Genomic DNA, 25419 nt, shown 5'->3' with positions numbered 1-25419 from the left:
AAAACAACCCACAGAATAAGTTCTTTTAACTTAAATTTAGGTACTTTTGAGTTGTGCGTCGCTTTCGCACTTATTAGTGTTGTCAAAAACAAAACGAGAGATTCGACTCAGTCGAGGTCTTCCGTGCAGTAAGGTACTTTTGAGTTGTTTGGGGTATACTCAAAATTAGGTAAATTCAACTTAAATTTAAGTAAATTAAACTCAAGGTTGAGTTATGATTTTTGCCGTAGTTAAATGGAAACTACCTTCAACACGGTTTACCTAATTTTACCTTCCTGCACGATACCACGAGATTGAGTCAAAAGTACTCAATTTTAGGTAGTTTTTCGGTGGCGTGTACCTATTAATTTCCACCAAGAGAAAAGTTGAAACTTCTTCTCTCACACCTCTCTGTCTCAGTCGTTTCTACAGCAGATTCCACTGCTGAACCGTCAGTCGCAGTCAGAATGTTTTCTATCAGAATTCCAGCGCAAATGTAACAACCGGTCAAAATGGGTTGTTGCCTTCGGCCTAGAATTCCAACACTAATCATTCGTATTCGTATTTTTCTATTTTAAGAAACCTTTTTTTAATTTGTTATAAAAATCCATTTTTTTTTCAACGAAACTACGTTACTAAATAGAAAGATGATATCTTTGACAAAGTTGTTGGTGGTCTTATTATTAGTCTATATTCTTAAGATCCTAAAGCATCCTCCGGGCTACCTGCCCAAAAGCCAGAAGACACGTTAAGAGAGCAAGATCTGAGGCATTCAGAGAAGAGCGTATGGTAATATTCCGGTCGGCCAGGGCCGCTTTTACACGCGCGATAGTACTAGGCAAGTCTAGCAAATGTAGAGAGAAGTAGACGCTAACCGCTGGGGCAATGCTTACCGTGTGATGTTGGCCAGGATCAAGGGTCTGGGATACTGTGGTTACGAGTATACGCACCGAGCTGCAGTGAAAGTGGCGAAGTTGACCTACAAAGTAGCACTGCCGGCTAGAAAGCCGCCGTGAAACCTCAAATCGGGTTCCGGGAGAAATTCCCCCACCGGAAAACTCTCCGTCGGTGTAGACTAGGTCCACCGCCCGGTACCAGTTGAGTAGTAACTTACGTTGCACTGGGTTCGGGTCGTGGGAGCGCCAGTGAACTGGACGTCAGGCTTCATCGGAATCGCCGAAGCGACCCTAAATGGTAGCTCGTGAATAGACTGGGTGAATCTACAGTCAGTCGGTGGGCGCCAGCGAACCGGAAGCTACGCTCCACCCGGAATCGTTGGACAAACCTCAGCACCTACTGGCTGGCCCTATGAATAGACTAGGTTCACCGCCGGGGACCAGATCGAGTAAATCAGGACGAACCGGGGAGCTAAATGGCTACGGAAATGAACATCGGAATCGGAAGAAATCTACCGCCAGGGAATTCACAGTAGGGTAGATTCACCACCATATCGCGGCAAAAATGGGAGCTATTTGGCTTACGAAACAGATATCGGTATCGAGAGAAATTCCGCTACCAGGGAACTCTCAATCGGAGTAGGGTAGTTCACCACCGGAAAATATCCGAGCTGATCTCGATAAAGTTAAGAGCTAAATGACTCAAGGAAGCGGGGTCGGTATCGGGAGAAATGCTTCGGTCGAGGAACTCTCAGTCGGAGTAGGGTGATTTCACCGCCAGGGACTATCCGATTAGATCGTGATAAGGCTGGGAGTTAAATGACTCGCGGAAACCGGAGCAAAATGGTTCGTGGAATCGGCATCTAAACGGCTCACTGGGACAGGAGCACAATAATAGATGGAGACAAGAAGCGAGAAAAAGCTCAAAAATCAAGCAATTTATTGAACCAAGGGAGGCTCCGAGATAGAGCAGAAAAAAGAGGTGAAAGAATGAAAGAACAACACGCCCCCCTCCCGCGAAGTAATACGTTGATGTAGTTCCGTGGGGACGTGGAGAAAGAGGTCGAAAAAAGGCACGAAAGTGATGCGTGAGTCCCACATAGTACCAATACACTACAAACCAGGCTTTTGAAGCTTTTTAAACCTTACTATATAAAAAACACACACTTACATACATACACGCATACAAACGCACAAACATTTTCTGATCTTGACAACTTGAATCAAATGGTAAATGGGATTCGGTTCTCTAGTTCTCGTTTAGAAAGTTGGTTTTGAAGCAACTGCATATCCTTTCTATAAAAAAAACTGAAGCTTTCAAAATAATTCGAATTAAAAAATTACGAAAATTGTATATTTTATTTACCGTTGTGAACCCATAAACAGTTTTTACAGGAAAAGCTCAATCGACGAAACATGGTTTTCGCTCTAGGGGGATTTTGAGTCTATTAGAAGATCATCAGTTCGGAATACGCCTTAAAACAAGACATTTCTATATATCTCTTATATGAACTTTTTGAAATGAAGTTTTCTGCAAAAAATCAAACTTTGTTATATCTCAATAACAGTTATCATGACATGAACAGTTGAAACAAAAATTAGCTCTGAGATAAACCATCCCATTTTGAATCACTCGGTTCAGCCCACTTGAACAATTTGAGCTCTCTTCATCCTCCAGATCGATGCTGATTCCTTTCCAATTTAAAATTCGAATATAATAACGAACTTCGATCCTAGCAACGCATTTCACGCATTTCTATCGGTGCGAGATTACCGGCAATTTAGTATTCAACACACGTACGACCATCCGCAGAAGTTAGATGAACGCTAGGAAATTCTTTGCGTATGCTGCTCCACTATGGACAACGAAGCTAGACTGCTTCGAATAAAATACTCTTAAAAATGATTGGTTGAGAATTTCGGCACAATCCCTAAAGAGATTTGTATTTGAAAAGCCCCTCAATGGGTATTATGTGGATTTTTCTCGTGAAGTAGCCCACCAAGTATTGCGCAGTGGGATGAAATTGATTGTTTTGATTTGAAATGAGCATTAAAATATTTTACTGTGACTCTCGCAAATGTTCCGAGAAGCTTCAATACAGATATACACATTTAATTTTTTTTTCTGTCGAATCTTTTTGCATCTTTTGGCGAAAACTCAGCAGCTGAGATCTCAGCAAACAATGTTTTCTACTGAGATCTCAGTAAAAGTGACGTTCGATAAATGAGACTCGAAAAATAGTTCGCCGAAAACCAGCAAACAAATCTAACTTTACTGAAAACACAGCTGTTGGGAAATTACCGAGCCGAATTAAGTGTGTCTAACCAACCAGCAATTCGTAAGGATTTCGTAATGATGGTGATTTGATTAATGCTCTTATGCTATGTGTTCCCGTTCTAGACTCAGAAAAAAAATCGATGACAATACCAGATATCCACAGCTTCAGCCTGTCGGTCGGATCTTATTGACATAGTTTGCTGCTGCGTGTTGAGAGGATCTTCCTTGGCTGTGTGAAATATTACACCCGCCGCTAATTGGGAATTATTTGGTCAGTCTTCTCTCGCTTTATCGTTCTCGTCCATGTCGTCTTTGGCATACCGTATTCTTGCTGCTCAAGGTTGAATGTAAAGCCGTCTTCAGCTCAATTTGCTTCTTTATTGGCAGTACTGGTTGTTAGTTTGGTCTGACGTGGTTATTTGCTAGAGTTGTGTGTTTTTTTCACATGCTGCTTCGGACGTATGGTTTTGTTTCTTGTAGTGGGCGACTGGTTACAGAACTGGCATGTAAAAGTCTACCCGGGGTAAGCATATCAGCGTTGTTTGATAATGTATTTGGGCTTCCTCCGGTTATTAGCATCCGACAGTCATTATCGCAATACGAGTGCCGTTAGAAATGCCAGTAAAGAGTTTCTCCTTATGTCAGCCGTAACAGGTTTCACTTTTTCCTATTTCAGCTTAGTTCGTATGATGCAATTTGCTTTAGTGCACGGTGTTAAGTCGTGTAGGCGAACATTCACCTTATCATCTTCCATGCAAACTAGGATCTTAGGTCTGATGTTGTTATATTCGATTCTGGGCTCGTAAACGCTATCAAAACCTAGGATATTTGCAATGCAAATGGGTATGGTTAGCCAATGTGTAAAAATCGCATATTTTTTAATTTTAGGAAAAGAGTTTTTAATCAAAATTCAAGTCATGGTAGTTGAAAATCATTAATAGCAATGGTTTTTATAGGATTGTGTGCATTTTAGATATCATCAAATATTGACATTTTTTGACTTTTTTGTTCAAACGGGGTAAATTTCAAAATCGAGCTTGTATTTTTAATGCCAAATGACTTTAAAATGCATAAACCTCAAGATTTGATGTAAACTCAAAAAATTATGTTAGCGAAGATTTACTTTTTTGACGTTTTTGGTGCAAAGGGGGGAATAAAGGAAAATTTCAAAATCGAATTTGTATTTTTGATGCCAAATGACTTTAAAATTCATGAAACGTCGAGTTTGATGCAATCTCGAAATTTTTTTAACGAAAGATAATTTTTTTGGACTTTTTTTGTTCAAATGGGGGAAAATTTCAAAATCGAGCTGGTATTACTGATGCAGACAGTAAATAAAGCGCATAAAGCGTCAACATTGGATGCAACCTCGAAAAAAAATTTTTTAACGAAAATTGACGATTTTTGTTCAAAGGGGGGAGTAAAGGAAAATTTCATAATCGAATTTGCATTTTTGATGCCAAATGACTTTAAAATGCATGAAACGTCGAGATTTGATGCAATCTCGACAATAAGTTTTTTGACGAAAGTTAACTTTTTTGGACTTTTTGTGGGGGGAAAACTTCAAAACCGAGCTGGTATTTTTGATGCCAAGTGACTTCAAAATGCATAAAGCGTCAAAATTTGATGTAATCTCCAAAAAAATTTAACGAAAATTTGCTTTTTTTACGATTTTTGTTCAAAGGGGGGAGTAAAGGAAAATTTCAAGATCGAATTTGCATTTTTCATACCAAATGACTTTAAAATGCATAAAACGTCGAAATTTGATGTATGGCGCATCCCCCGTGCAAAAAAAGAATTTGGTGTACACACTTCGTATTTTCGTTTCAATGTTAACACGATTTCAAAATCGAATTTGCATTTTTGATGCCAAATGACTTTAAAATGCATGAAACGTCGAGATTTGATGCAATCTCGACAATAAGTTTTTCGACGAAAGTTAACTTTTTTGGACTTTTTGTGGGGGGAAAACTTCAAAACCGAGCTGGTATTTTTGATGCCAAATGACTTCAAAATGCATAAAGCGTCAAAATTTGATGTAATCTCCAAAAAAATTTAACGAAAATTTGCTTTTTTTACAATTTTTGTTCAAAGGGGGGAGTAAAGGAAAATTTCAAGATCGAATTTGCATTTTGCATGCCAAATGACTTTAAAATGCATAAAACGTCGAAATTTGATGTATGGCGCATCCCCCGTGCAAAAAAAGAATTTGGTGTACACACTTCGTATTTTCGTTTCAATGTTAACACGATTTTTTTTTATCTGTTCTCTGTCGTTGAAGATATCAAAACAGTCACTATGTGTGATCCAAATCATAATCATTTATTAACAATGTGATGCGAATCATGTGGACCAGAAAACCATCAGAGTGGGAGAAATGGTGAATGTTTGCCAGTTCCCGCTTGCTACAATTTATCACTACAGAACGAAACAGACATTTGAATAACCCAGTTCAGATCCTAGGTTCAGCCTAAAGGCAATGAGAAGCAACAAACGGCAATAAAACACTTCTTCACCATGTAAGGCCAACGAAAAATAAAACGGAAACACTTCAACCTGATTAATGATGAGAGAATTTACGAAGCGAAGGCGAATCTTTCCAGTGCTTCATTACGAGAATAAATAGCCTGCGGCACGTTTGACAAATACGACGGCACGTGCAATCTGGAGGATGTTGGTTTCTATCTTGTGTGGGGTACTGTGAATTCCAAGACGATCCACCGGAAGAATAAAATCCTCATCAGTGCCGTGGTATATGACACAAAAACAACAATAAATAACGCACGTGAGTTTCGTATTATGCAAATTAAGTTTTTCATTACAATATTTCATGATTGTGTATTATCTACTTGTTTTGGATCCTTTTCCAATAGTTGGAATTGATATTCAAGCTTATAACGTGTATGTATGTTGAAACAAATACCAATACTACCGCTTTAAGGCGTGCAGGTTATTGAATTTCTTATTCCAATATTTCTCGACAAGCTTATGACTAGGGCGTGAAAGCCAACTGTCAAAATTTTAAATAAAAGGAAATTCCGCACAAACCATTATAGACTGTGGTCGGTGAGTAACGGTTTGTCTAGAATTTCCGCTCAAAGTTTTTTGACAGCTAGTTTTCAGGCCGTAATCATATGCTTATCGAGAGTTATGGTTAGTTATTGCGAATTTTACCCCCAAATAGACTCACAGCAAAATAATTTAGTACCACTAAAATATGCTCACACCGCATCTACTATAGTTTGGTTGTTGCGTTGGCTAACAAAAATAACATTTAACGCTCTCTCTAGGATTCTGCATAAAATGTTCGGTTTGTTTATTTGCTATCCCTCGTGCAGTTTAAAGCACTATTTAGACTCTCGGTGAAAATGAACGTGAATATGTGTTGAATACCTTCCATTGTTCACAATGGACGACGTCGTGAACAGTTTCATCAGTGAACAACGATTTCACGCTCAACTGGTAGTTTACAGTTTGTCAAGGTCTATTTACACCCTCGGTGAAAATGAACGTGAACTCGATGCGTACCAAATTGTTTTTTCCAATATCTCACTTATTATTGCATAGAAATGGGCGAAACTGTAACTAAACGATAGTACACTAATATACTTCGCAAATCCATGTACAATTATTCGATATAATTGAATCAATGCAGTAATTTTTAAAATTCCACGGTGAAATATGTACGCAGTGGATATTTCACTTGTTCACCGGGAGTGTAAACGCAGCGATGGACGGAATTGATGCGGAGTGGTGAATATAAATGTCATCGCTGTTCACGGTGAACGTTCACCTTCGAATACCAGATTGCATTCTGACGAACTGTAAACTGCCAGTTGAGCGTGAAATCGTTGTTCACTGATGAAACTGTTCACGACGTCGTCCACCGTGAACAATGGAAGGTATTCAACACATATTCACGTTCATTTTCACCGAGAGTCTAAATAGTGCTTCAGAATGCAATCTGGTATTCGAAGGCGAACGTTCACCGTGAACAGCGATGACATTTATATTCACCACTCTGCATCAATTCCGTCCATCGCTGCGTTTACACTCCCGGTGAACAAGTGAAATATCCACTGCGTACATATTTCACCGTGGAATTATAAAAATGATCGGGGAATATGAATATTATTGCATGGATTCAATTATAACGAATAATTGTACATGGATTTGCGAAGTATATTAATGTACTATCGTTTAGTTACAGTTTCACCCATTTCTATGCACTAATAAGTGAGATATTGGAAAAAATTTGGCGCGCATCGAGTTCACGTTCATTTTCACCGAGGGTGTAAATAGACCTTAACGTGAGAATATTTATTTTGCTGCTTACAAAATTTGCACAAAAGTTCATCTACACACGAAACCGGAAATACGATACCTAAGTCTTTTCTTAATTGCGTTTCTCATATTTTTTTAAAGCGAAACTACTCATATTTTTTTAAATTTTATTTTCATTTTAAGACATTGACATATTCAAATCACATAACACTAAAATCAAGATAAGGAACCTCGACAGATGTATTTGTGACAGGAAAACTATATCATTTCCAGGTTTGGTGTACGAACGCATGAGCAGACACTTTGCGGTCTGCTTGTCAATGAAATTCCTTTTTTTAGCTAAATTTTGAACTTTGATAACAGTATGACTGTGCTCGTAAGTATGCACAATAAGTTTTATTTCAATATTAAAGATTTTTAATATTCTTGGAGTTAAAAACATTAAAAAGATGGAATATGTGAATTGACATATTATGAACCATATGTTGTGATGTTCTACGCATTGTTGATATTTCTTTGCCAAAACCGAGTACAATTTCATGTTCCCCAAATGACAGTGATATACCAGGTAATGTGTCATAGCAACGTCTACGCCCGTCTAACTTTTTTCCTAACTCGATCCTGTGAATTCGAAGTCATATTAAACCAGTTAGCTAGAATTTCAGGAGTCCGGTGTAAAAGTTCAACCATCGTATGCCGAAGAAAAAGCACAATTCCAGCCAGCTAACGGTGCTGCTGATTCGCTCTCGACCTACGCTGATGTATAGAATCCCGGCGATGTCCTATCTTCGATTTCACGATTAAGCCCGGCGGTGGCCTTACAATGATAACACCAACTTCGTACGATAGCCAATAGAGCTTATGCCGTAACAAACGAGCTCAGTCGAATCGATGCAACATCCGGAAAATTTATTGCCATCGACTTTTTCATCAAAGCGCTGCTCATTTCCTGCAGCCCTGGATAAACGTGTCGTGTTGGTTTGCACAGTGGTTTCGCGTTCGATTCACGCGAATACAATTCAAACCATGGTGGTTGCTTTCCGCAGTTTTTTGGTTTCAAATTGTACAAATTTATAAGAGATACAAAATATCTAATGGGCATTATAATCTAGTTATACGAGGTTGATAAAACATTGTTTACCGCCCACTGTGCGTGGTTGCTTGGTACGATTGCGATCTTATTTCCAAGCCATTTGATTGAATCATTTTTTTTTCAGCCATGTAAGGATTGATGAATGAAATCAGAACTGGATTCAAAATGAAGGATGCGAATGAGTGATGGATGGAACCGGAAAATGAAGGATGCAAGAGAGTAGAATAGGGTCATTTAGCTTTGGGCTATTTTTGATATTCTCCGATGTGTTTCTATGTTTTAAATGTAAATGGAAAACGAAATATATTGAATTAATTTCACTGCAAATAATCCACATGATAAAATCATATGCAATTATAATCACCTTCATCTTCGTTTTCATGTTAAAAAGTAAAACAAATGATTATCCTTAGAATTTCAAATGGAAAGCCAGTAATACACATTTCATGTGGTGTTTCAATTTAAATTCAAACAATTTCCACGTGCACATGACATTTTTCCAATGAATGTTTATTGCCATGATATTGAATCGTAAAGTATGAACTTTCCGCATGACTTTCGTGCGAAAAACATTTTGCGCATTCATATATGTAATACTATTGATTTCACCGTTTATTCTAGCAATTAAATCTATTGGTGAAATGAAGTTCACGTGAAAATCATTTAGGATATTTTGGTCAGTGGTATTTCTTATGATGTTGATGTGCTTTTCACACAATGTTCGCATGGATTCCATTTGAAAACCATATTTCCCACTCTCGATTAGATATTGAAATGGCAACCGTGTGTTTGACTCTATTATTCTTCTTCTAGTTCTAGTTATTTTCCATCGATGTATTTCCGCTACGAGGCCAAACACCGACGCCAGAGAGACTGACACTCCCACTATCTGAACTATAGATATCGACCCATCAATCAACTCATGGACCGGAGACCAACGGCCTTACTTCCCGTCCGAAGGAAGGCGTGATCTCAGATGTTTTTTCACTTCAAAAAAATCTCAACGACATCGGCTGGGATTGAACCCAGACCAACTGGGGTAAGTAGCGGTCACGCTTACCACTCAACCACCGGCACCGTCTGTGTTTGCGGATTAAATGAATAGTTTTCCAAATGATGTCAACGTGTTCAGTTTTTTCAGTGTCGGTTACCTTGATCTCTATGAAGCAAAATATACTGTGTTACATAGCGTTTCTTTCCGAGCCCCAGCACGACCGGAATGACATTTTTTGCGCCTTTTGCTTGCTTTTGCTGATCAGCTGTTCACAGGTTTTCTAAAAAATAGCTTTTCAGCTAGGAATGCCACCCCTCCGGGTTTGACCCAGAGATTCCTGTATTTAGGGGCGATTTCCGATTCTCCGAGTTTTATGTTAAACATCTTTGAAGCATTTTGTTTGAGATTTTGTTGGGTGTAGAGCTAGTTTCTTTCATAACTGAAATGGAAAACATACAACCTAAAATACATTATTTTTTAATGGGTTATTTTTTTCAAATGCATCATAAATGATGTGCCTCTACCACCTTCTCCTGTAAGTTGTGGAAGAGGGCAATGCTCGTTCGGCTTATCATCCACAGCGAGAGTGGTTGCTTTCAAATTCTTTGCGATTAACCGGGGAAGCCTCTACAGAAATTCTGTGTGGGTTATTCGTCTTAAGGAGGTTTCATCAAGGAAGTAAATCTCTCCTCACTGATTAACAGTTAAGGACCGTTGCAGGAGCAAGCAGTATAACACAAGAACAATTCGTTTGAAACAAATAAATTCTGTACAATAAAAATTAAAAAATTTCCGCCTCAAACCCGGAAACCTAACCTCAACCAATTTTTGCAGCGCACAATTGAGTTCTTGGCGACCGGTCTCACGAACGCTAATGACGCTTCTTGGTTGAAAATTATCCCATTTGCTTGTTTATTATTTTCCACCAGCTAGTGATGTAGTATTTGTGTCATGTGACGTGTTCGTACATGAGCCGTAAAAAAGTCTATGTTCCTCACGCAATAATTTGGCACCATTTCTTTTTTGACGGGAATAGAAAGGCTTATACCAGAAAAGGGAAGTACCATTTCAGAGACAATATACATAGGGTGGCCTGGTTTCCCAGGACATATCCTGATTTTCAACTGACTATCGTGATATCCTGATCCTGGTTTTCGTTTTATTCATTCTGGTCGGGGTCTCAATTACGGTCGACATTCGAATCTCTCAATTGGGTCATTAAATGAGAAATTGGGATTAAATAAGGAATCTCTCTCAGTTGTTTTTGGATATTGCCACTTGTCAACCACCCACATTCATTTCTACGTGAGGAATAGCCCAGGGAAGGTACCTGGGACCGTTGATGTTTCTGCTTCACTTCAATGGCTTGTATTGAGTACCGAATATTTCATCTCATCCGCTTACTTTAGGATTGTAGATTTCTGCAATAACAGCTTGAAATCTTCGCGTATTGTGGTGCGACAAGAACCGCGTGTGTGTAAATCCGAAGAAGTACTCGGTGGTCGACGCGACATATATATGAACGAGTTCGGTCTGCCAGATCTCCAGCAATTTTTCATGACTGCCGGAAAACTAGGAATTTTGCCAGGCACGTTCGAACGAGGTCACGGGGTTGGAGGTTCGCTTTTGACTGTCCTGGGTTTTTACTTGCCAGATATGTTGACCCTAAATATACAATCATTCCAAACGACGTTTCACATCATGCGGGGTAATAAAATACCATACGATAAGGTATATCGACACGTGACCCAATGGAACACTTAATGAGTCAATCAAATTTCTTATTCCGTTGTTATATTGATTTTCATAGTAGTGATGCTGTACAGGCATATCTAATGACCGAGGACTGAGCTAAAGCCATTGTCAAGTAAGACCTATAGTGTCAAACAAGAGCCTGTTTTGATTTTCATAGAAATTCTATTGAAAATTGCGGTAAAGTTTCAAGGAATGAAAGTATTGTTATATTTAGATAGTAGAGGCTATCGATGTATGCAATAAATGAAGAATTTGATTCTCTACTGAATATTCCAATTTGTTTCGTTCGTTCAGCAAATACAGCCACTGATCTACATAACCCCATTCTACTCAACTATCGCTATAAAAATTAATCAAATCCGCATCCATCTCTGAACAGGCGGATGGGACTCGAAGAAAACAACACAACCTAGAGCCTATTCTATAGTGCTTATTCCAAAGCAAAAAGTGAAAAGTGATATTTCCCTCCCGCCAAAAAACCCGTGTGAACAGAATGGCACTACGGTTATGAAACTTAATTAATTAAACTTGATAAATTTTCGTCCCCGAGACAACTTTCCTGAAATAGATATCCAGCTAGCGCGCAGCAGTGTCAACTTTCGTCGAGTTTCTTTCGTGTCTTCGGTTCCGAACTTGTCTCCAAAGAGTCACGCGAAAGTGAGAAATGAAGGCTGAAACTCGAGAAAGGATGTACCGTTGACCGGACTGATGATGCTGAACTTTTTCCATCGCAGATGATAAAGCATCCCTGCGCTTTCCTGCAAATGTGACGTAAGCGTCATCGAGAACATTTTTCGGGAAATCAGCTTTTGTGGTAGGTGAAGCTGCTTTGTTTCTCGTATTTTGAAAGGGCATTTTTTATTTTTATTTAAAGCCGAATAAATATAAATGCGGAAAAATGAAATACACCCAAAGATGCATTTACGTCACTATTGCGAACAAGGACAGATCCGGCTTTTGAACATTTAAGTTGAAAGGAAATGTTTGGTTTGCTGGTCGTCTTCAACCTGTCAAAATGGTTTTAATTGAATCAAGTGCTATTTTATGGGTACCTGAAACTTTCTGAATATTTCACAGAAAAGATTTCCTTTACGATGGCTAGCTATTATGAATGAATATTATTTTTATTCTCAGCAACGACAGGAATTCAATCAACTCATCATAATGGACATTAACGTTACATATTTTATGGATATTTATTTGGTAGCAAGAGTTTCTGAGCATAAATCGATTTGTCCTAGCTTCTGCTTTATGTATGATAAAATCGGAAACGAATTAACCTTGCTTTGAGCTGAGCCAATCAATTTTTTCGTTTAGTGTTTATTGGACAAACTAGGACACTAATCATAGGGCATTTAATGTGCGTGGTTAATACGCATGGTCATGTTTGAGTGGAATGATGGCTGCTGAATCACGTATGAAAATTGACAATTCCATACGCGAGAAGGAGCGAAAGCCAATTACCAATTAGCGGAAATCATATCGGCACGAAGAAAAAATATTTTATTGCCATATTTATTGGTTTGTGTAATTAAATAATTGACAGTTCTCAACACTGTCGGTAGAAAAGGTTACACCGAATGCTGTCAGTGCTGTCAGTGGACTTGCCACAAAATTAGAGTGTAAGAAAATTGAATTCAAGCAACGTAGGTTTAAATTGTAGCTATAATAGTAATAAAAACTCTCTTTCCCAATTAAACCGTCGAGAGGAACAGATCGTGAATAAAAGTTTTTCGCTGTGCTAGTAGTGCGTAGTTATTCCTCGTGAGCCCTATTCCATCGGCGTCCCGTTTTTCGATTGTGCCTCCACGAGTCGTCCGTGTGCGAGTCCCGAAAGCTTGAACCGCCGGAAATCACGATCCTGCCTCACCATTTTGGTGCCGTGACCAGGATTTGGTTTCCCTCCAGAAAATTCACCATCGCGCATCGAAAAACCAACGCTATCCGCCATCATTTCGTTTCGCCGCTATTGTTTCCGGATCAACTCTTCAACTAGCATCCAGAAGATCGCCCTCTTCACCCTATAGAACAACCAAAAATTTTAAATACAAGGCCTAATTTGTATAGGCATTCGGTACGTATATCTCCAAAGCGTGCAGGAGTTAACCACAGGTGCCTTGAGATTTTCGTATTTTTTTTCTACATCACGCACCCGTTTTGACACGACGTCGACCCCGCCGTAAAGCTGCCGCTGCCGATTTACGCTCTCCTGCGACAAAGAGGACCCAGTTGCCGCTTGTTCTTGCCTTTTTTGACCATTTTCTCCGTGCCGGTTGAAATTGAGAAAGCTGTTGCAGAACAAAATAAAAAAAAATACAAGGCATAAAACTAGCCTTGAGAAGGTTAGTACCGTTCCAACTTCTCTACTCTGTTTGTCCGGCTCTACCGGGTCTTTTTTTGTATATTCAACATAGTACTCTTGGACTCATCGCGATGGCCGAAGAACGTACGAAGCAGCAGCTTCTTAATCGTCGGACAACACTCATCGCGTCGATTGGGAGAGCGGAACAGTTCGTCAAGAATTATCTGGTGGAACGGGACGCAGGGCAAGTGTCAATACGCATCGAGCATCTGGACACCGTTTGGATGGGACTGGATGAAGTACAGTCGGAACTCGAGAACATGGAAGAAACCAACGAAGGTATGGCACAAAACCTCCAAATCCGTTCCCATTATGAAACATCCTATTTCCAAATAAAGGCTGCTCTAAAATCGTACCTCCCCTTGTCTCCTTCAACAAATGTGATCCCTCAAGCGTATTCTGGGCTCTCCGCTATAAAGCTACCGACTATTTCGCTGCCGGAATTCGATGGAGACTACAACCAGTGGTTAGCTTTCCATGACACTTTCGTTGCCTTGATTCACGACAACGCAGAAGTTCCCGCTATTCAGAAATTTCATTACCTCCGCGCTGCTGTCAAGGGAGAAGCAGCACAGCTTATCGAATCTATAGGGATTAGTTCCGCCAACTATACCATCGCTTGGCAAGCACTCGTTTCACGCTTTGCCAACGAATATCTGCTGAAAAAACGTCACCTTCAGGCCCTATTAGACTGCCCCCGGATGAATAAAGAATCCGCTTCCGCATTACATTCTGTTGTCGACGTATACGAACGTCACACTAAAACCCTCCGCCAACTTGGAGAACCAATTGATGCTTGGAGCACCATGTTGGAACATCTTCTTTGCCTACGACTTGACACCGGTACCCTAAAAGCTTGGGAAGACTTCGCTACTACTGCTGAGAACCCAGACTTCAACTGCCTAATCGACTTTCTACAGAGACGGGCCCGTGTTTTGGAATCGATGTCTGTAAACCATCAAGCGCAGCCAGCACCGGTCTACCAGCCGCCCATGTTTCGTAAGCCGTCGTTCCAAAAAATCGTTTCCCATGCCGCAGCAGAAACAACCCATCGCCAATGCCATGCATGCGATCAACATCACCCGCTTTTTCAATGCCCACAGTTCGAAAATATGTCGCTCCCCGATCGATTAGATCTTGTGAACTATGATCGCCTTTGTCACAATTGTTTTCGCCAAAATCATATTGCGCGTAATTGTCAATCGAATTTCTCCTGTCGTCACTGCAAGAAACGACACCATTCTTTGCTGCACCCTGGCTACTATCCAATCGAAGATGATCTGCAGCCTTCCACATCGCACGCACTAGCCTACCCAGTGAGCCCCATTGAAAAGCGAAATAATGCATCGACCGTTCAACGAACAGTGACGTCCACTAATGCTGCAACAGTCCAGGCGAAAGATCAAACTCCGCTTTCAAACGCAAACGTTTTGCTTTCTACGGTTGTGCTACTGGTCGTCGATTCTAACGGTAAATCACACCCCGCGCGAGCACTGTTAGATAATGGCTCACAATCCAATATAATGAGCGAGCGACTATGTCAACTTCTTCATCTGCAACGAAGCAAAATCAACATCCCCGTGTACGGCATAGGTGAGTCGTCATCAAACATCCATCATTGTGTCAGAACAAATGTTCAATCAAGAAAATGCAACTTCGAGATTGGTCTTGATTTTCTCGTTATGCCCCGAATCACAATTGATCTACCCGCCGTAACTATCCCCGCCAACAGCTGGCATATCCCGAAGGAATTTTTTTTGGCCGACCCAACCTTCAACAAATCTGGTGCGATCGATATGTTACTCGGAGCTGAGCATTTCTTTACATTCGTAAACCCTGGTACTCGAATTGACCAACCCAACAACCCTATCCTTATCGACAGCATTTTTGGTTGGATCGTTAGTGGAAGAACTATTTCCCCCGTTGCAGTGGATCCCATAGCATGCCATATCGCGCTCAGCGACCCGCTGCAGGAAGCCCTTGAACGTTTTTGGCGCACTGAAGAGATAGAAAACAAACTCAGCTACTCTGTGGAAGAACAGCAGTGTGAGTCCCACTTTGCTTCTAACGTTTCCCGTACACGCGAGGGAAGATATGTCGTCCGTTTACCCCGCCACCCTAATTTCGATCTCATGTTAGGTGAATCAAAAGCAGCCGCCCTTCGTCGCTTTCATTACCTAGAAAAGCGACTATGTGGATCACCCGAATTAAAAGCACAATACCATTCGGTCCTATCAGAATATTTGTCGCTAGGCCACATGAGGCTGGTACCTGAAAACGAAATCGAACCACCTCTGGTGCACTACCTACCCCATCATGCCGTATTGAAGCTATCAAGTACAACCACAAAGGTTCGTGTGGTATTCGATGGATCTGCAAAAACATCGACTGGATTTTCCCTTAATAATGCCCTGCAAGTGGGTCCAATCATTCAAGATGAACTCCTTACCTTAGTGCTTCGATTTCGCAAATATCCCATAGCGCTTGTAGCGGATATCGAAAAAATGTATCGCCAAGTGTTACTGCACCCAGAACGCATACTTTGGCGATTCGATTCTCATGCCCAGATTTCCACCTACGAATTACAAACTGTGACATATGGTCTAGCTCCATCGTCATTTCTGGCCACACGTACCTTACAGCAACTTGCCGCTGACGAAGGAGATTGTTATCCACTCGGCGGACCGGCTTTATGCAAGGGGTTTTATGTGGATGACTACATTGGGGGAGCAGAGACGAAAGAAGAAGCAATTCAAACTCGCATCGAACTGGATGAACTGCTAAGGAAGGGAGGATTTATTCTCAGAAAGTGGACATCAAACAACGCAGACGTTCTCAAAGACCTCGATCCGTCTCAGATTGGAACTCAGCCCGCACTCAAATTCGACCACGACGAAACAATAAAAACGCTAGGAGTTAGCTGGGAACCAGCAACAGATCAGTTACGTTTTGATTCCACTCCCTGTAATGAATGCGGATCACCCACTAAACGATCCATACTGTCGTCCGTATCCAAACACTTTGACCCTCTTGGTCTTACTGCGCCGGTTATTATAAGAGCAAAAATGCTTCTCCAAGAGCTATGGTTGCAACCCTGCGGATGGGACGAAGAGGTTTCGGACAATATACGCACTAAATGGGAGAATTATTGTGCCGAACTTCCATCACTTTCTTCCTACAGAGTGAACCGGTATGCATTCTTACCAAATTCCACCGTCCAACTGCATACATTTGCAGATGCATCCCAGCAGGCATATGGCGCCTGCATATATGCCAGATCCACTGATTCCAAAAGTCGAATCCACATCCAGCTGCTAGCATCGAAGTCGAAAGTCGCACCGCTAAAACAAATTTCCGTACCCCGATTAGAATTATCAGCTGCTGTTCTCGCTGCCCGTCTGCACAAAAAAGTTTCCGCCGCTCTGGATATGCCCATCTCCGCATCGTTCTTTTGGTCCGATTCTACCGTTACGCTTGAATGGTTACGCTCCCCTCCATATACCTGGAACACTTTCATCGCGAATCGAGTGTCCGAGATACAAACCAGCACCCACGGATCCCACTGGAACCATGTAAAAGGTAAACGAAATCCTGCGGATCTCATCACGAGAGGAATAAAAGTGAGCGACTTTCTCAACTGTGATCTTTGGCATCACGGACCAACGTGGCTAAAGCTACCTGAAACAGAATGGCCAACAAAAACACAGCATCAGAAAACCCCCGAAGATATTCTAGAGCGGCGAAGGATGGTGGCGGCCGTCCAAAACAAGCCCTGTGTGAATGAAATATTCAAACGATTTGCTACTTACAACCGATTAATTCGTGTGACAGCATACTGCCTTCGTTTCATCGCTGCCTGTCGACGAAAATTGTTTCCCGAGCAAACGCCAGAAAATTCCATAACACTCACAGTGGATGAAATCACAGCAGCTCGCTTTAAATTAATAGCACTAGCCCAAGCAGATGTATTCGCTGAGGAAATGAGAGATCTGGGGAAGGGTTATGCGATATCTAAACGATCCGACTTACGCCTTTTGAGTCCTTTTGTCGATCCGGACGGTATATTACGTGTCGGGGGCAGATTAAAACTCTCCGAGCAGCCTTACATGACTAAGCATCCAATCCTAATTCCCAGTTCCCATCCATTCACACGATTAGTGGCCCAGCACTACCATCTTAAACTGTTGCACGGTGGCGGCCGTGTAACCCTAGCTGCCATTCGGCAAGAATATTGGCCAATTCAAGGACGACGAGTGGTCAACAGTGTCATGAGAAACTGTTTTAGATGTGCCCGTGCCGCTCCCGTTCCAGCAAAGCAGCAGACCGGACAATTACCCCTGCAAAGAATCACTCCAAGCCGCCCCTTTTCGGTCACCGGTGTGGACTATGCCGGTCCTGTATATATCAAGCCAATACACAAACGAGCGGCACCCACAAAAGCCTACCTCAGCATTTTTGTTTGTTTTGTGACGAAAGCAGTGCATATTGAACTGGTCAGCGATTTGTCAACCCCCGCATTCCTCTCTGCACTAAGAAGGTTCATTGCCCGCCGCGGCTGCCCCGCGCATATGCACTCCGATAACGGAAAAAATTTTGAAGGTGCACGTAACGAACTGCATGCACTTTACCAGTTACTGCAGAAGGAGAAAACGACCAGAGAAATTGCCACACACTGCGCAAACGAAGGAATCCAATGGCATATGATTCCTCCAAAGGCCCCACATTTCGGCGGATTGTGGGAAGCAGCTGTAAAAGTCGCCAAGAAGCACTTGTATCGCCAGCTTGGAAATGCAATGCTTTCTTTTGAGGATATGGCTACGGTGTTGGCTGAAATCGAATCGGCAATGAATTCGCGACCGCTAACACCACTCACGGAGGATCCAAATGATCTGGCAGTCCTCACACCAGCACACTTCCTGATTGGCACTTCACAATCCGCTCTCCCCGACGCCGACGTCAGCCAGATGCCGATCGGCCGCCTTGATCACTATCAACGTCTCCAGCATCGAGCTCAACAGTTTTGGTACCAGTGGAAGACCGAATACCTTCAAGAAATGCAGAAAAACAACAAACACATCGCACCAAACACTGCTTTCCAGCCCGGCAGATTGGTAGTAGTCGTCGACGAGTTTCTCGCACCCGTAAAGTGGTCATTGGCGAGGATCATCAGCACCTGTCCTGGACCAGACGGACTTACCCGCGTCGTTGAATTACGTACCAGCAAGGGAATCATTCGTCGACCGATTACGAAGATATGCCTGCTGCCCTATAATGAAGAGTAAACATATTTCAGCGTTATAGATAAGCAAAGAACTATGTGTTGACTCATTGAATTTGATTTCCAAATGATTGGTTTTGTTTTGCTAGGAGTTAAGCCAGAGTGAAATTTAGGAATTTCAGGTGGCGGCGATGACAGTTCTCAACACTGTCGGTAGAAAAGGTTACACCGAATGCTGTCAGTGCTGTCAGTGGACTTGCCACAAAATTAGAGTGTAAGAAAATTGAATTCAAGCAACGTAGGTTTAAATTGTAGCTATAATAGTAATAAAAACTCTCTTTCCCAATTAAACCGTCGAGAGGAACAGATCGTGAATAAAAGTTTTTCGCTGTGCTAGTAGTGCGTAGTTATTCCTCGTGAGCCCTATTCCATCGGCGTCCCGTTTTTCGATTGTGCCTCCACGAGTCGTCCGTGTGCGAGTCCCGAAAGCTTGAACCGCCGGAAATCACGATCCTGCCTCACCAATAATTAAATCGTTATATTTTAATTGTATTTTTACTTCCATATAGATAATGTCATTTTGAGAGACAGATGTACTACATGAATTAATTGTCATGTTAACTATAGTTCATCATGGGAATAATAAAATTAGAGTATGATTATTGTCGTAAGAGTCGACAATAACATCTTCTGCACTTTCTAGCTTCAGCAAACTGTTACATAGAATTAGTAAATTGGTATCTTTTCGTTCTTCTTGTCTACCACTCTTGCTTCTAGTTCTAGTAGCTCGTAAGATATCCGGCATACAAAATCGGTCGTTTCAGGTATTTAGTTAAAGCTTATTTTAAACCGCACTGTTTGCATAAGAGTCACTATTTATTCAATCGTTTGTGGAGAAAGAATACAATACATAGTCGCTTCAATGCGTATTTATAAGACGAATTTCGACACATGTCTTGAGACAGTAAAAGAGATCACTTCAGGTGTGTAACCTGCCAGGATAACAATTTAGCACTGGGTGGAAATATACCTGTTTTTGTGTATAGACTCCGTAGAGTGTATTTGTTTACGTAACATTATGTTCAACGCAGTTCGGTACCGTTTATATTTAGTTGTAAATTTTTGTTTATTTTCGCGTTTGTGAACGGATTTCGGTTAGGTAATTTTTGTTATATTTTTGTGAATAAGTAACACAGGGTTAGATAGGCCACAATTCTCCCTTGCTGCCGAAAAGTTTGCTGAATTCAGCCGGCTTCCTGTGCTGTGTCAGTATATTTGAAAGGCTGTTTAGTCTTATTGGTTGTAGTAGATGAGATTTGTTTAGTTGTTTTGGCGCATGGCTTACCGTTGTGTGCCATCTGGTTACAGAACTGGCACGTGGGCGTCTGCCCAGGGTATGAGCATAGGGTTCATTGTATAGAGTCAATACCATGAGATGAATAAGATGATCATCCCTCGAAATTCAAGTAAGACGATATAGGTTGGTTTAGCCGCATTCGGACCACCCGAGCACCGTTGAGAATGTCAGGGAAATAGTACCGTTTGTGACGGATTCCACTTATCCATACTTTGACAAGAATAATTTCATATAATTCGTGCTAATACGAGATGCCAGATCGTGTAGGCGATTTTCCGTCAGATCGTGGTCCATATACACGGGGATCTTGGTTTTGACGTTTTCATATTCGACATCGTGTTGCATGTTGTTCTATGCTACGGAGTTTTCAGCGTCTGCCAAGGAGTTAAACGTTTTTAGTACTACCTGCCTCGTATGATGTAGTTGTATGTGTGACACTACTGTAACCACAAGTTTCATTTTCACCTTGATCTACTGTTCCACCTCACGCACTGTAGGTCTAAGACGGGTCTGCAAAAAATCGGCAATCGCGATTGTGTTCTCCCGTAATGGACAAAATTTTGTGGTTCACTCATTTCTCATTTCGTTCGCTGTTGTGGCCAACGGAACATTGTTATGTATATATGTTACACGAACACTACAAAGCGGCGCGGTACGACTAGTATTTTTTGTTTGAGTGCTGTTCGCAGGCAGTGCGCTGTAGACTTCTGATCTATACGAGATGAGGAAGCAGACATTGTATTCTGCTGTATATACTTCAAGTAATCTTTGCTCAAATAATCAAAAAGTAGACCGTATGCTTGGCATGCAGAATTTGCGTTAATTTGTCAACGCACAACCGAAAACTTGCACATTAATTAAATAGGCTCAAATGTGTTAAAGTATGAACACCGATAACAGACATTTGGGCTAGAACAAAATTTCTTAAAAAAGTCTGTGTAAACTTTCAAATTGATAAACGTTTGAAATCCAAGTTTCTCTATTGCCATCTACACAACTGTTTGCTACACGTGTTTATCAACTGTACTCCAGCAGCATTCCGTCGATCACTGCGCCACCTATAAACGTTTGCAAAACGTCTTTCAGAGTGTGATTTATTCGGAATTTCAGTAGCGGGTATTTAGTAGAAATCGAGCCTAAATGTCTTTCATTTATGGTATAAATAACGCACATTAACTTAGACTGCATGGTGGAATTGTCCACGAAACGAGCGAAAGGTTGAAATCTCGACAATGAAGAAAGCCTTGCGATAACTTTTATTACGTCCATTATGGCTAACGTCCATTATGCCTAACGTGCGTATACCTAACGTATTTATGCCTAACGTCACGCACCCCTTCGGAGAGTTGTATAGATCGCATCACTTATCAAGGTGAATTCTGATGTGTGCGACTCTATACGCCATCCCACTAACAAAAACCTATCCCTGAGGTAAAGGTGGAGATGCAGAGGTACTAATAATCTCCACAACAACGTTAGTTACACTAACATCTCTCTCCTTCCCCGGTGAATGTAAGGGCGAGTCTGGTATTATTAATAGCATTTCAAAGTATAAATGGATCTTTTGAGATGTGCCCAATGAAAATAGCTATCCACTCCCAAACCCCATTCGTGCAATTTTGCTTGCTCTTAGTTTCAAGTGGAGTCATATCACAACGTTACGTTATTTAGTTTTAGTTAGAAGCTTAAATTCTTTTTTTCCACCTCCAAAGGAAGAATTTAGTAAAATCCATTTGTGCATAAGGACACAAAACCTACTTTCGCATATTTTTCTGCAATTACGTTGAAAATCATTATCGCACCAAAGTTCCCACGCTTGAATCACCATTGTACCCAAGTTTGCACGCAAGACCCGCATAATGATTTCTGAAGATCTGCTAACCGATTGTGGTGCCAGCTGGTAGTAAGTTGCATTACTTACTGATGGCATTTCAAAACAATAGTTTCAATCATTTGTTTTGGACGTCAGTTTCCAGAGATAATAGTAAAAAGAGTGTATACTATTTTCTGTTATTATTAGTGAATGCTTTATGATTATTGGAGTCCGATAATTGCAATAAACGGGACATTAAATTTGCCCAACAAACCGTAATTATTTAAACGTTGTTCAAAATACGGCTTGACGAAAGTGTCAATAAATTTCTAATATTTATAATCATACCTGATTTATATCATGAATATACGATATTTTCACAGATCATTGTGTACTACCAGTTTCATCAAATACGCCTTGTCCAATTATAGTCCTAGATTTTTTTAGTTTTAATTCAGTAATAATGCCCCATACACTCACCAAATATTTCGATGTACAGAGCCTGGCGTATCCACTTATTCGCTGTTACGGCATTTTCGCATCACAGAACAAAACGTTAAACGTTGAACAGAGTCGCGTCACCCATAAATCCCTTTCAATTCATTAAACAATCGTTGAAAAATCTACACCAACGGTACAAGCAATAGGATTATACTTCGCATCATCTAGTAAACTTTACCACTGAAATCAATCGAGCAGTGAATGATTTTCCATCGCACCAATTCATTTCGATAGGGAACATTTTTTATTTTATGTTCCAACCGCCCTAGCATCTGTTTATTTCCAATATTTTTTTCTATGGGATCAATTTTTCACTTCCTCTCAGTATTTGTATTAAGTGGATTTTCAAATTAACAAGCTATGCCGATGTTCCATTCAAAAAAAATATACGCTGACCTGAAATAATCCTTTGTAGCGCGCTAACTCCTGCCACCGAGCTTTTCATCCCTTGACGGAGAACAAACATTATATCCTCGGATCAGGAAGCGATTCAATTTATTCAATCAACCCAAACAACACAAATTCAATTCTTCCTCAGCATGTCACCGTCGGTACCCTTTTTTACTCCCGCATTGTTGAACTTTTTCCACGTTCACCGAAACCAAGCATCCGACGAACAAGCGATAAAATACTTCATCAATAACAGCCGCCACCTCACATTTCAATCAGATTTGACACCGAGCCCGAACCGCCCTTCATATAAAACGTGGAAAAACTATAGGCACTACCGACGCCCACCGATGGTAGTAGTACGACGAATCACGTCGGAAAACTTCTATAGCATCCGGAAAAATTCACACCAAATCGAGTAAAGTCCAACTTGTACACTTAATTCAGATTTTTTTCCCAGCCGAAATCTGTACCTAGACCGAACCGGTGGAAAGTTAGTGCGAAACTGAAACACGCGTTCTCCGATGCTTTGCTTGCGTGCGGCATGCTTTTGCGATTATCGAACAACCGTCAGCACCAGCCATGGCTCCTGCTCGGGTCGGAGTTCGGCAGCTGTTTACAGATTTGCGTTTGTTTTGGTCTGCGTTTTCTCGATGCGCCGGAGGAGGAAACGACAAGTTTTCCGGCTTCGTGTCACCGGCAAATCAGCTGATTTTTGATTTGTGGTGGCCGTGAAATGATATTATATAGGTTACGTTTAATACTGAACGTTGTCCTTGGAGTAGAATTCAGATTAAAGGACCTGTAGTCGATAAGAATTGGGCGCACATTAGTGAGTATGAAAAATTCACCCGATATCACTTTTTTTTTTAAAATTGATATATTAATAATACGTATGTTCTCATTTCTTTTCCAAATTCCCTAACCTTTTTCTGATGATCCTTCAAAGTTTGTACTCTACCGACACGCATTTCTTTTGTAAATAATGATTTTTTATTTGAGTATAGGTCCAATTGGAGTACTGTTGTGAGCCAAACACAAAAGTTTGACGACAACACATTCCCCTATATGTTTTAGGTTCCAGACTGAAACTAGAAAAACTCTAGAAAGAGAACTGCGGAGACTCCATTTTGAATCGATTGGATTCACGTTTAGCTGTCAAAAAACGAATCCAATCGAACATTGCCTATCCTTATAACATTGGACGTGTTGCCATACAATGCCGGGGCATACGTTGCCAAAAATGCTGTTTTTCTCTCCGCAGTTCTCTTACTAGAGTTTTTCTAACTGAAACCAGTACCTGTAGCACTGTAATAGCGTCCTTTGAGCAAAATTAATTTCCGATGTTGAAGAGCATTCAGTTGTTTCAATACTCCGGGTAATAAATCTTTAATTCCCGAGTGCGACGTGCTATCTTTGTGGGAATTATGATGAATGTTCGCACTGTAACAATTTTACCATAGATACCAGTATGTATATTATCTCTATATACCTATTCAGAAATTGACCTAAATATGCGGGGTCGCCAAGAGGGGAAGAGGGACGTGGTATTTCCCCCTGGGCTCGGAGTTCTGGAGGGCGACCAGACTTTGATCTGAAGTAACGATTCCGTCAAATAGTTCAGTAACAATTTATTTGAAAATTCAATATTGGTACTAATTTTCTGCAATTTCTATCACAAAGCTAATCGTAAATTAAATCATAAAGATTATAATGCACAAGAGACTAATCAAAAGAAAACTTTGAGACTAAAAACTCAAAAACGATTTTAACGCGCTGTGAGCAAAAAGACACAAGAAAATTTTTTGTAAATTGTATATTAAAAGACTGAAATTTATTTTCTATTTCATACTTTACTATAATTATCTCATGCATTTTGACCGACAAGTTAAAAAATTCTCAAGTGTTTTTGAGCTCCGCGCTCTCAAAATTGAGTTTAATTCACATTTTGCTAAATAATTCGAAATTTTGCAATGAGTGAATGGGTTTCACAAAACAGTGGTTTATTCTTTTGCTTGAGCTATGCGGTTAAAATAAAATCATTATTCAGTCAGTAACCTTCTTTAGAGTGCCTAATCGGTCAAATAGGACTCGAGAAATGAGTTCTGAATAAATCCACATACCAAGAAAGAACATGAAAATCCACGAATAAAACGATTCATAATATTTTTTTGTGTTCGCTTTGAATATACAAATACAAGAACCCGAAAGTTTTTTCATCTTTAACATTCTCGGTTGAAATAAATTTTTACTTGTCCCATTTTCTCAATTCTTTTGATCTTTTCATGTTATTTCAAATCTTTCATTTTATCTATCATTTTATTTGTTTCTTTTTCATCTGTTCGTTCAATTGATTTCATTAAATTTATCACTAAACTTTTGCTTCCACTAATTTTTTGCACTTTTTATAATCTGCAATAAACCTATTTCAGTGTTTCTCTATGCGCCCATATTTCTATATTTTTCATTTTAGATCTTTTAATTTGTTTAAAAAACCAT

General features: G+C 40.5%; 2 protein-coding genes across 6 annotated transcripts in view; one reads left to right on the top strand and one right to left on the bottom strand.

Moving 5' to 3' along the window:
- Nucleotides 1-23408, bottom strand: part of LOC131677378 (neuropeptide F receptor) — a 56105-nt gene extending 32697 nt beyond the window's left edge. For 4 of the 5 annotated variants that reach the window (XR_009303336.1, XR_009303337.1, XM_058957164.1 and 1 more), the window contains exon 1: nt 22510-23408. The gene's annotated coding sequence lies outside the window, so the exon portion shown is untranslated. The remainder of the gene's footprint in view (nt 1-22509) is intronic. The other variant, XM_058957165.1, reaches the window with a different exon arrangement.
- Nucleotides 12851-19371, top strand: LOC131677376 (uncharacterized). The gene is made up of 2 exons (XM_058957159.1): nt 12851-13621; nt 13694-19371. Exon 2 carries the CDS (start codon nt 13713-13715, stop codon nt 18921-18923), a length of 5211 nt encoding a protein of 1736 aa, XP_058813142.1. The 5' UTR covers nt 12851-13621; nt 13694-13712; the 3' UTR covers nt 18924-19371.
- Nucleotides 23409-25419: the final 2011 nt, after the last annotated feature.

Source organism: Topomyia yanbarensis, chromosome 1 (genome assembly GCF_030247195.1).
Source record: "Topomyia yanbarensis strain Yona2022 chromosome 1, ASM3024719v1, whole genome shotgun sequence".
NCBI lineage: Eukaryota > Metazoa > Arthropoda > Insecta > Diptera > Culicidae > Topomyia > Topomyia yanbarensis.
This window is presented reverse-complemented; position numbering and strand designations above follow the sequence as displayed.